The sequence below is a fragment of the Taudactylus pleione genome, unplaced genomic scaffold (assembly GCF_031769625.1).
Source record: "Taudactylus pleione unplaced genomic scaffold, aTauple2 ptg000089l, whole genome shotgun sequence".
Lineage (NCBI taxonomy): Eukaryota > Metazoa > Chordata > Amphibia > Anura > Myobatrachidae > Taudactylus > Taudactylus pleione.
This window is the reverse complement of record NW_028284491.1, coordinates 17,117,930-17,130,373: the sequence shown is the minus strand read 5'-3', so window position 1 is coordinate 17,130,373 and position 12,444 is coordinate 17,117,930. Positions and strand designations below refer to the sequence as shown.

Genomic DNA, 12,444 nt, shown 5'->3' with positions numbered 1-12,444 from the left:
TGACCTCTCTATACCCTATACTATATTACTGACCCCTCTGTACCCTACACTACATCACTGACCTCTCTATACCATACACTACATTACTGTCCATTCTGTACCCTACATTACATTACTGACCCCTCTCTACCCTACACTATATCACTGACCCCTCTATACCCTACAATACATCACTGACCCCTCTATACCATACACTACATTACTGTCCATTCTGTACTCTACACTACATTACTGACCCCTCTATACCCTACACTACATCACTGACCCCTCTATACCCTACACTACATCACTGACACCTCTATATCTGTCACTATTTGAAAAAATTAGCAATGCAGACCCTTCCCCCTTCCTTTTTCTCTGGAGAAACCTGTAGCACTATAACTAACTTTAAGCTCCTGTGTGCTCGTCAGCTCCTCACTCTTCTGCTCTATGTATCTCCTCCCGGTGTCTCTGCAATGCAGTCAACATATACTCCCTGCTGTCTCTCCTGCTGCAGGGCCCACCGGGGAAGTTGCCAACATCCCTATGCTGGGCCAGTCTGACACTGAGAGGGCTGGCCAGAAATGGCCCCATTAGGCACAGGGTATACATTTGTGTAGGGTACACAGAGGATAGAGTAGTGCAGCTGCCTATTATCACAGGAGGAGACAGGACCCACATACAGATCCATCATCTGTGGTGCACACAGGAAATGTGCAGTGTGCCTGCCAGTAGCATGGAAAATCAAATGAACCCAAAATGACTCGGGAGATGGTGGGTATATATATAAATAGATATTATATATGTATATATTATATATATATATATATATATATATATGAAACACACGCACATTTAGATATATTTCATACATAACACATACATACACAGTCTTTAAAATGCAGCTCAGCAGCTGCTCCTGGTTTGTGACAGGGGAGGATACCTTGCATGCTTAGGCCCTGCCCTTCGTGGCATACTGTACTCGGGAAAGGAGGTGCAGCTAGTCATATTGGCTCAGCCCCATCGTAGGGAGATAAACTGTAGCAGGATAAGGCAGCAGTGGAGAGGATGCAGGAAGAACGATAAGAGGTCTGGCTAACTGCAGCTGCGCCCTTCCAGGCTACAGTGCTCTGGGCGACAGCCCTGTCAGCCCGGTTCATGAGTTGGGTTGGGTAAGGCATCCTGGCATTCAGAATTCCGGCAGTCAGAATGCAGGCAGTGGGATCCCGACAGTGAAAATGCAGGCAAATTTCGGTAAGTATTTTCAGACTAACCCTAACACTATCCCACCCCTCCCAAAGCCTAACCCTAACCCTCCCCTTCTACAACCTAGCTGTCCATCTTAATGCAAATGCAGAAGGACGTGTCAGACACCTCCTTGCTGTATTTGCGAGCACCATCGCCACCAACTGTAACTTCCCGGAGCCTGGTCGGGTGCTGGTCACTTCAGAGGCCAGGAATCTGCATCAGCCGACGTAGACCTTGGCCTTGTCCCTCCCAGAAACGGTAGCCAGCCACACCCCGCTCCAGCCAGAACACTACAGCATCTCAATCATGCTGCGGCTTGCATTCCTGTGATATTGTAAGTACCAGAGCAGGAAATTTCTGCTTCTCTGATCCCTCGAACGTACAGTAAATTCAGCTGCCATAGAAGTCCATGGAAACTGCCATCTTTTTATAGCTTTAGCCATTGTTGCGTACAGGCTAGAACTTTGCTTTCTTTGTACACTTCTCAGTGATGGGCTCCTATTGGACCCTGCATTCCTGTATGTGTATTTGTTATACATCGTCAGAATATTTAATTTCTTATTGCTGTGTTATGCATTGATAAGAAACCGTACCTATCTGGGCTCCATGAAGAGGGTATAATTAGCATTAATCTAGCTTTAATATACATCATACAAAGCATATTGTGTTGCATAATTTCAGCATATACAGGACCTGTGATCACAGTAAGCCATTAGATACGGTAGTAGTCCATCCTGAGCAGAATGTTTTTTTTTCAGATGTGGGCACAATTCCTGAGCATTGGAACAAGTCCGGGGGTCTGGGGCAGCAGCAGAAGAACCTAGCACTGCCCTGTACATATATGTACATATTGGGCTCCCTATGTACTGGATAGTGTATTATTATACAGTATTAATATTCAGGGTCGTACTGGCCCAGTGGGGAGTCGGGGAAATCCCCGGTGGGCCCTGCTGTTTGTAGCCACGCCCAGTATTGCAGAAGGGCGGAGCCTATCTTAGGTAACCGACAAAGTCCTATACTATAGCCTGCTGCTACTGCAAGCAGGAGGTGATTCCGTATGAAGTGGCCGGTCACAGTGGGAAGGGACTACAACTCCCAACAGCCCCTGCTGCTGGATGATGCAAAGGTTGCCGCCAGGTGTTGTCATGGCAGGAGCAGGGACCAGCAGCATACTGGGGCAGCATAGACAGGAGTACACTACTCTCTCACTATGCACCAGGCTCCTCCCATCTGGCCTCCTACATCCCCTGCACAAAGACATCGCTGGAAGAAAGAAGAGCTGTAGCTGGACAGACTACATTAATTGCCAAGTAAGGGTAGCTTCAAACTGCTCAGGCTAAATAGCTTGCTGTTCAGTGCATGCTGCCCTCCACACAAAGATACTGGCTGGCCCATTGCTATCTTCCTTCTTTACAGTCATGTGTGTCTCTATATACCGTATATATATATACTGTCTGTGTGCTGAGACTGCATGTGTGTCTATGTGTGTGCTGACACTGCATGTGTGTATATCTATGGGTGTGCTGAGACAGCATGTGTGTATATCTATGTGTGTGCTGAGACTGCATGTGTGTTCTATGTATGTGTGCTGAGACTGCATGTGTGTATCTGTGTGCTGAGACTGTTTACATGTGTGTTCTATGTATGTGTGCTGAGACTGCATGTGTGTTCTATGTATGTGTGCTGAGACTGCATGTGTGTTCTATGTATGTGTGCTGAGACTGCATGTGTGTTCTATCTATGGCCCTGATTCAGACCCACTCGAGAGCGGCTGTCCACTCGCAAGTGGGTCGATGGTCTGCACTGCGCATGCGCACGACGGAGGGAGCTCCGTCGTGCGCATGCGCGAGACGCGACGAGCGAAGGACTTTCCTTCGCTCGTAGTGTCTGATCAAAGGGGGCGTGCTGTCGATGTTGATTGACAGCACGCCCCCTTTGGTGGGCGTGCCGGGGGCGTGCCTGCCAGACGGAGGCGTTCCCAAGGGAACGCTCTGATAGAGCCAAAATCACTCCTGGCCTTGCGGTTGAGAAACTCAACCGCAGGCTTCTGCTCGCAGTGGCGATGGTCGCGATGGTCTTGACCATCATCCTGCACGCTCGTATATGCTGTGGGTGGTGACCCACAGCTATACGAGCGTCCAGGAGGACGCTCCATATTTATGGAGGTGGGCCCTGATTCAGAGCAAGCGCTCTGGTCAGAGCGTCCGGCTCTGAATCAGGGCCTATGCGTGCTGAGACTATGCTGTATGCATGTGTGCTGAGACTGCATGTGTGTTCTATGTATGTATGTTGAGACTGCATGTGTGTATATCTACTGTATGTTTGCTGAGAGTGTATGCATGTGTGCTGAGACTGCATGTGTGTTCTATGTATGTGTACTGAGACTGCATGTGTGTTCTATGTATGTGTGCTGAAACTACATGATGTTTGCTGGAACTCTATGTGCCTCTGTTTGGGACTCTGCGTATGTGCTGAGATTCTATATGCGCATGTGTGCTGGGATTACATGGTTGTGTGTATGCCAGTGTGCTGAGGTTACATGTGTGTGTGTGTGCTGTGACAGCCCTCATTCATTAAGACTGTGCCCTTTTGCTGGAGCAGTCATTCCATCCACACCACAACCTGGTATAACAGAAATTGGAAACACAAAATAATAATAATGACGGCCCATCTCCATGCTTTTAAAGAAATTTGTATATTGTTGTAATGCAAATTACTGGTTGCCTGTATTAGATGAAGAGAGAGCTGTCACCATTTACATCCTTTATACCTTGCTTCTCGGGTAAATTTACTAAAGTGAGAGTTATTAGAAGTGAGTTTTAAAAGTGATTTTGCCCATAGAAACCAATCAGATTCTACTTAACTAGCACCTTCTAGAAGATAATAGCTAGAATCTGGTAGGTTGCTATGGGCAACATCACTTTTAAAACTCACTTCTAAAAACTCACTTTAGTAAATTTACTTCTCAGACTAGAATGGAGAGGTGGCTATGTCACTCTGGGTTTATCAGCTTCCTGTACAGTAGTGCATTGTGTTTACTTGTGCAATGTGCTCATGCAAATGTGGGCATGAGGTTACCTGTGCCCTGTCTATGGACATAGGCTTTCCTGTGCCACTATCTGTATGGGCATCGGTTTTGCTGTGCCACTATCTGTATGGGCATTGGTTTTCCAGTGCCACTATCTGTATGGGCACGGGTTCTCCAGTGCCACTTTCTGTACAGGCATGGGTTTTCCTTTGCCACTATCTGTATGGGCATGGGTTTTCCTGTGCCTCTATCTGTAGGGGCATGAGTTTTCCTATGCCACTATGTATGGGTATGGGTTTTCCAGTGCCACTATCTGAATGGGCATGGGTTTTCCAGTGCCACTATCTGTACAGGCATGGGCTTGCCTGTGCCTCTGTCTGTGCGCTGGTGAGGTTACCTGAGTGGGCATGTGGTTACTTGTGTCTGTGAGCAGTCACTGAGCCGGGTTTCATTCCGGAACACACACATGGAATCAGCAATGAAGTCATGCTCCAGTAGTGAGGTCCGAGGAGGTAGACAACAAGGAGGAGGATCCAAGGAGCCTCAGCCGTACCCAGCGGACTGAAGGGCATAGAAAACGCCTTCAATTAAGCCAATGTTAGTAGTTGTTGTTGGGGGAACAGCACTCAGTATGAAATGCCTAAGTTCAATTTACGTGGTTGGTAAGAAAAAATACAGTCCGTTTCCCTTCACATGAAGATGCCTTAGATTACACTATGGAATTCTTTCTGACACAAACTATTGGATTTAATTGCTGTTTTGGTAATACTATCTATTATATTTTGGGGACATACACTGTTGGTAGAAATATATTAGGGTAGGGATGCCAGTAAGAGAACATTGCTCCCTCTACACCTTCCCTTCTCTTCCAACCTACATATTTTCCACTCACCTCTACTTTAATCCATTCCGGTACTCTGGGTCTGATTCAGAGCCAGACACTATTTGCGGACGGTCGTTCCAAAAAGGGGCCGGCTATTTAAATTGAGCGCTTGCTCTTTGAGGTTTGTTGATGCCTCTATGTCTGAGCGAGCGAAAAATGCGCTTGCTATTTTGTATAGAGACGCCCCTTTGCCGTCATCTCCGGTATTTATTAGATTAATCGGGAACATCGAAAGGCATCTGAACTGCTCGCAGTGCTTGTGGTAGGATTTACTTCCCGCTATCACTGCGAGAAGTTCAGGCTAAAAGACAACCAAGTGACGTGGTCGATGACGCTCCTTTACTAATTATGCACTCCCATTAAACGCTCTTTTGACCGTTTGGCACGCCTGCATTCGGATCTCCACTCCCCCGTTTTCAAGCACCTTCCCATGTTACCACCCACAAATGGTACATTCTGTCAATCAAATTAGCAGCCCCTCGCTGTTTTGCGAGGGCATGATTTCCGACCGCAATGACTGGTATGCGCATTACGACCCATACGCAAGCGTAGTTGTGCGAACATCGCTCAGAGCGAACGAGCGGCCGCTTACGAGCTTCTCTGAATCAGGCCCTCTATTTCTTATGACACATTCTGCCACCCTTCACCATCCTACTTATGCCATAATACACCCTATACCCATACATTTTCCACCGACACACTTGCCACGGCCTCCAATGTCTGTGGCATAGGCACTACTCTGTCGGGAAAAGGTGCTCTGATTGCTCTACAGGGACACCTCCCCTCTAGATCCACCACAACGCCTACTAATCCTTCTCCTGGTTGCCAGTAATCCGGCCACATCTCCTCCCTTCCCTCTCCGCCATTGTTGTACACATTCTGTAATGTTAGATCTGTGAAACAAACTGGCCTCCATTCATTTTTTTTTCATGTTTAATTTCCTAAAGATATCAGGCCACACTACTCCAGTTGATGATCACACCTATGAAATGGCTTGCCACTCCCTTCTAGTGGGCCCCTTCCGTTGCATTTACCTGGTGGGCCCTTCATGCCCCAGTCCGACACTGTTAATATTTAACCCTATTGATAGTCTATAGCAGTGCCCCCCTAACAGTGCATGTTTTCCACATCTCCTAGTTGGTGCACAGGTTATTTATTACTGGCTGACACATTTTAAAAGATCCACAGGTGGTGCTAATCATTTCATTTGTGATACTGAGAAGAACATGCAGCACTAGTAACATTGTATTATATTACAATTTTTTATTGTGGTAATGGTGTGTGCTGGGGAGGGGGGTTTCCAGGCAGATGGAACACCCCCTGCGTTTGCCTATGGGCTACATGTGAATATTGATAAATATGTCCATAGTAAGTCATACCTCAGGGAAGCTTTGAGACACATTAGTAAATGTGCTAATACTCTGCTAAAACTGGGACAAAGTACAAGTTTTTTTCTCTATTTACTAACTTGAGTTGTTTTTCATCATACAAACCCTTAAACAAACTTATCGCATACTGTACAGGTGCCACAGCCTGGCCAATGCTGACATCACATACTTAATATCAATCTATTTTAGTGAACAACAGACAATTGCACAACTTTAAAATCTTTTAATTTTTCCAGACAGCAGTAGAACCGGATCACATTGTGGTTGGGAACAGACATGACACCTGCTATTCATTGCTCGCATATCAATAAAATAATAAATACATCCATAACCTTTCCTCTGTAGAGACTTCCCTCTTAATAATGGATATATAATATATGGCAGAGCAATATTACTCTATGACTTGCACATTATAAATATTTATGTGCCTTGTTTTTTACTGGTGGAGTAAATGCTGACATCAATCATATACTTGAACCTAAGAGTATTTACACACATACCGTACTTTGCAATGTGTTTGTCTTTGTGTATGACAGTCTGTATGTGTAGAGAAGGGGAGGGGTGAGCAGGGGGACCCGGGCTGCTAATGCTCAGCCAATCCTCCTCTGTGCAGCTCTGAGAGTGAAGACATGATGAGATAAGGGGCTGGCAAAATCCCTGTAACCTCAGAAAGCAGAGGGCTGAGCTGTAGATCCCTGCAGAAAGCGGACTGACCCCAGGATAAAGCAGGACTCTCACACAATGGAACCCAACAGTCCCAGGAAGATCCAATTCACTGTCCCACTGCTGGAGCCACATCTGGACCCTGAGGCAGCAGAACAGGTGAGAGTCAGGGGGAGATTGTTGATGCAATAAAGGAGACAGGGGAGAGGTGTATACAGGACAAGTGCAGCCGTATACTGAAGGAATAAAAAGATATGTGTTATATACAGGACACTGTAGGAATAGGTAGCTATGGGTTATATACAGAAGCAGAGACAGGAGCAGGAATAAGAGGCAGGAGCAGGAGTAAGAGGCAGGAGCAGGAGTAAGAGGCAGGGTTAGTCTGCCGGAGAGTGATAGAAATGAACAGCATGATGTATGTATCTATATGGAAGGAAGGTGAGAGAGTGATGAAAGAGCGCAAAGTGTTCGGAAGAAAGAAGGTGTCAGGGAGATAAGGAGGAGATAGCGGAGGAGTGAGGGAGATGGAACACTGAAAGGTCAAACTCCAAACTGTAATTAAATACTACTGGGTTCAGTATGTGTGTTACTGTGCAGCTGTGTCATGAGATGAATGCCGTTCTATAGCAATGCAATAAATGTACTGAGCAGTAATACATGTGAAGGACAGTTGTGTCACCGATACTGATACTTATTGACCACGTTTTATCACGAGCTGTACAGGGGACTGTGCACTTCTGCAATTGGATAGATGATTAATGGTTAAAGTGCATTCTGTATTTAAAGCATCTGTGCTTTCAGACAATACTGAGAAATATGATCCTGGGCATGTACTGGTCTTGCTTTGATGGTTCTTTGCATGTGGGAGCCAGTGGTATCTCTCAGGTTCAAATGAATACACTTTGGTATAGTATAGAGCCTCAAAGACATAAGTAAATACACACGTATTATATTAATAAGAAATAGCATATTGAGTAAATTTAGAACTGTCATTAACACTAAAAGGTGCCCATACACGTTGCAATATTGCAGCCGATCCGACGGATTGGTACGATATCGCTGTTATATCGTACCGTGTGTGGGCAAGATAACGTCCCAGTGCACCTTCCCGTGGGGTCATACATTGCATCTCCAGATCTTACTGCTTGTTCACTTGATCTGGGGATGCGATGAACGATCCCATGCAGTGCTATGCGGGTAGGGAAGGGGGGTGCCGGCATATCGGGCAGTCGGCCACCCGAACGCTGTGTGTGGGGACTGCCCGATATGTCGGTATATTTACTAAAGTGCGAGTTTTCAGAAGTGGAGATGTTGCCCATAGCAACCAATCAGATTCTACTTAACATTTATCTAACTCCTTCTAGAAGATAACTAGAATCTGATTGGTTGCTATGGGCAACATCTCTTCTAAAACTCACTTGTAAAAACCGGCACTTTAGTAAATATACCCCTAAGATTCATATAACCCTAAGATTCATTTACGAATTGCAGAAAGGCAGATATGCATTGCAAAGTCGTCTGTTGAATTAATAGACTGCACTTGTGCGCCTAGATTGAGGCCAAAGGTGAATGCTTTGCGGAACAAGGTGGCGACATTTACGGTGGATCAGAAGTTTGCATTAGGTGTTGGGTGGTGTGTGGGCATGCTCTGCTGAGTATAGAGTGGGTGCAGTGGTAAGTGCACCTAGTTTTGTAGAACAGTGCAAAAAAAAAGATTTGTAAGAGTAAGAGTATTTAAATTAGAGAAGGGATGGAGAGGGCACTCTTATAGGTGTGTTGTTTGCTTTGCCAGGGAAAAACATGTCATTATTGCACCAGCTCTAAGCTGGCAGACATTTTTATTTTCTTAATTGGCTATATTTTGCACTTCAGCAAAGATGCAGATTTCTGGGGTCACTTTGCAGAGTGGTGACACATGTAATAAACCTAGTACTGATTTCACTTTGCTGTCATTATTCATTTTCATTATATGTGAGAAGAAGTTGCAGTATTATAGAGATGCCTCCAGGGACCAGAGAGTAGTAGATGTGTGCCACTCATGAGCACACTGAGAAACCATATAGGCACACCTGTGCAAAAAACATTGCTCTGTATTAATAAAGTGTCTTTAAGGATTTACACTGTATAACTAATATAGGAGAACACATGTGTAGTGTTCCAGTGCATCTGTTTTATCCTTCTATATACCAACTAAAAGTGTACTCTATTGCACTCATTCTTTTTTTCTTGGAATATGCAATGAGATAAATTCACAAACAAACCAAAGGATCAAAGAAACATCTTTATATACTGGAGTAATATCATACTCATATGGCCGGGATGCAGTCAGGATACCGGCGGGCGCTATCCCGCCTGCCGATATCCCGACAGTGACAACCCGACAGGGGACTAAAATAGGCGTTGAAATCCCGACGCCTATGATTAGCCCCACTACAAAATACTGACACCCGGCATACCGAACGAAGGTAAGCCGGGTGTCTTAGAGTCTAGCTGCGGGGGGTGGAGGGTTAGGTTTAGGGACTCAAGGGGGGACTTAGGGTAGGGAAAAAGGGTGTTAGGGTTAGGCATCACTAAGGGAAGGTTTGGGGTGGGGGGGGGAGAGGAGGGTAAGATTACTTACCAGCCCCAGTTGGGAATTAGGTCCGTCGGGGTTCCGCTGTCGGTATTTGATGCGGCGGCTGTTCAGCCACCGGCATATATACTGATTCCGTATGGCCAGTAAGTATACTTCCCCCTATGGTGCACGCTATATCCTCATTTCTATCGTTTTTTCATCCATGTGTGCTAGAACACTCTACGTATCCCAGCATCCGCCAAAGCACCACCTGTTCTTAGGTGCCAGTCACATCCTTTATCCCATAACTAATATAGGGACCATTCACACTTATACATTTTTCATTTTTTTTTTTTTTTTTGGGGGGGGGAGTATTTTGAATTTATAATGTAATGATAAATATCTTACACATAGGGGTATATTTACTAAAGTGCAGGTTTTTAGAAGTGGAGAGGTTGCCCATAGCAACTAATCTATATAAATTTACCCCTAAGTCTACTATAATTTTTTTAATTCAACTCTGGCACTTTCCCCGAAATTCTCAGCTTCAGGTAACTTGCAAATAATGGAAGAATAATCCAGGTCTACGTTGTGTTTTCAGTAAGGCCAATCCCACAGTTCTAGTGACCTTCCCTTTAAAGAATGTCACAGTAACAAGTTTATGAAAGGAGAAGAACTCCATAAAGGTTCTATATGCACTAGTTCATACATAGCAATATTTATGTAAGAGAACATTATTCTGTCATGTGGTCTGTCAAATCAGAATAACCAGGGCCAGCTCCAGGGGTACCCGCGCCCTGTGCCGGCCCGGTGTCATGCGCCCTTAGTCGTGGCCTAATTACCATAGGCCACGCTCTCTAAGTGGCGTTACTTGGGGGCGTGCCCGCAAGGCATGCCTCACGTGTAATGTCAGGCCGGGGGGAAGGCCCAGCACTCCATCACTAGCTGGGCTTCCTCCAGCCTTCTCCCGGCACTGTATGGATGCCGCGCTGCATCCATTCAGCTACTTAGGGGTCTGGCACCGCCGCAGCTGTGGTGGTGGGGGTGCCCAACCTCCCGATTTGACCACCCGCAGGACACTTCATCCCACGGGTGGAAAAGCGGGATAGTACGCCCTCTATGGGGTGGCGCCACTGTTCGACTGCTCTGGTGGAACACCCCAAGAGCCAGCCCTGAGACTAACCATATAATTATCTTCCTTTTATTTGATAATACTTGTGCAATGGAGCACAGATGTTATTGTTATAATTCATAATTGACATAGTGCATATGTGCTTTTCGTTTAGTTTTGATTTATTAGAAATAAAGATTCAAGGTAATCAGCCTCATTTACAGATTCCAACCCATTACGGTGTAGCTGTCCAATCAATAGATTCCCTTGTCAGCTGTGATGCTCCAACATACCACAGTCCACACTAACTCAGAATGGAGGAAGAAAAATAAGTCACACACCTTCTGTCCCGATGACTTACTTACAGGGCTGGATGTATTCTCCATAGGGTCCCATAATCTGATTCAGAGATGAATGCTATTGTAGCAGTTTCTGCACATACCTGCATACACTCACGGCTGGAAGGCTACCAAAATCTGAAGAGTGGGCAAGTTTCCCGAAGCTGCCCGCCTCATCTTGCAGCCGCCCACTTACCGAGCACGATTTATGCCTGCCTCTGCCCCTCCCCCTGTTGTGTTGCCCTGGCTGCCTCTTCTCAGAGGGGGCAGCCAGGAAATTGGTAAATAAGCTACTGCATGTTTATACGCAGCGGCTCTGTGACAGTAAGTAAATGCCGCAGTTGGTGTTCTCTGATCTGCTGTTGCATCTGAAGATGCAGCACTGGATCAGTTTCGTGAACATCGGACATCTGAGTAACCCGCAGGTTTGGGTACATCACGCTGCCGGGGTCAATGAAGCAGCATTCAAGGACGCTGCCACTGGCTATGGCAATGCTAGCATGTCAATTATTCTGCGGCTTTTGGGGAACGTGCGAAAGTGCGGTTCCTGCGCATGCGCATATCGGCAAACATCGGAGATGTACGTATTTATATAAAATTAATATAAATATATATATATATATATATATATATATATGAATTAGGCCCATATTCAATACAACCTATTGGAAAATGCAGCTTTTGAGGACCAAGCACACTGGCATTGAGATCCAAGCTATACAAAGGTTGAGCATTACTGTTTTAGACACAAGACCAACAATTTCTAGACTATAAACTCACTATACATTTTGGGGCATTTGTTTATTTTTTATTATATGTGAATGTAATATTTGTCACTATTTGTCATTTGAGAACCTGAAAACTGGGAATCCTCAACCCTACTATAGAAATCCTGCGCTTGCACCTGATATCCCCCCATTGCTATGGGAGCTGATGCAGAGTGAGCACTATACCAGTGTGTGTAGCGTACCATGCATGAACTGTACTGTGCATGTTCAAAAAACCAATGCACATAAATGCGCTTATACAGCGCCCCGCACATTTTGCACATATTTTTCCAACCTGAATAGCTAAGGGGCGAAACGTAGACAAATGTAGCCCATTCAGACCAGCACCTAAGCCTATATACGCCTATTAGGAGGGGAATATCTTGCATGTAGTATAGGGCAGGTGCAAGTACCCACTGATGATAATGACGTGTAGTAAACCAGGTACATATGCGGCTAATGCACAGGTGTATGCATCTCCAGAT

The 12,444-nt window shown here is 45.5% G+C and overlaps 1 protein-coding gene across 2 annotated transcripts in view; it reads left to right on the top strand.

Moving 5' to 3' along the window:
- Window positions 1-7,099: 7,099 nt before the first annotated feature.
- PPP1R1A (protein phosphatase 1 regulatory inhibitor subunit 1A) overlaps window positions 7,100-12,444 on the top strand; it is a 246,035-nt gene continuing 240,690 nt past the window's right edge. Inside the window, exon 1 of one of the 2 annotated variants that reach the window (XM_088469306.1) lies at window positions 7,100-7,348. In XM_088469306.1, the coding sequence (XP_088325432.1) occupies window positions 7,268-7,348 (81 nt within the window). In that variant the 5' untranslated portion in view covers window positions 7,100-7,267. The remainder of the gene's footprint in view (window positions 7,349-12,444) is intronic. The other variant, XM_088469305.1, reaches the window with a different exon arrangement.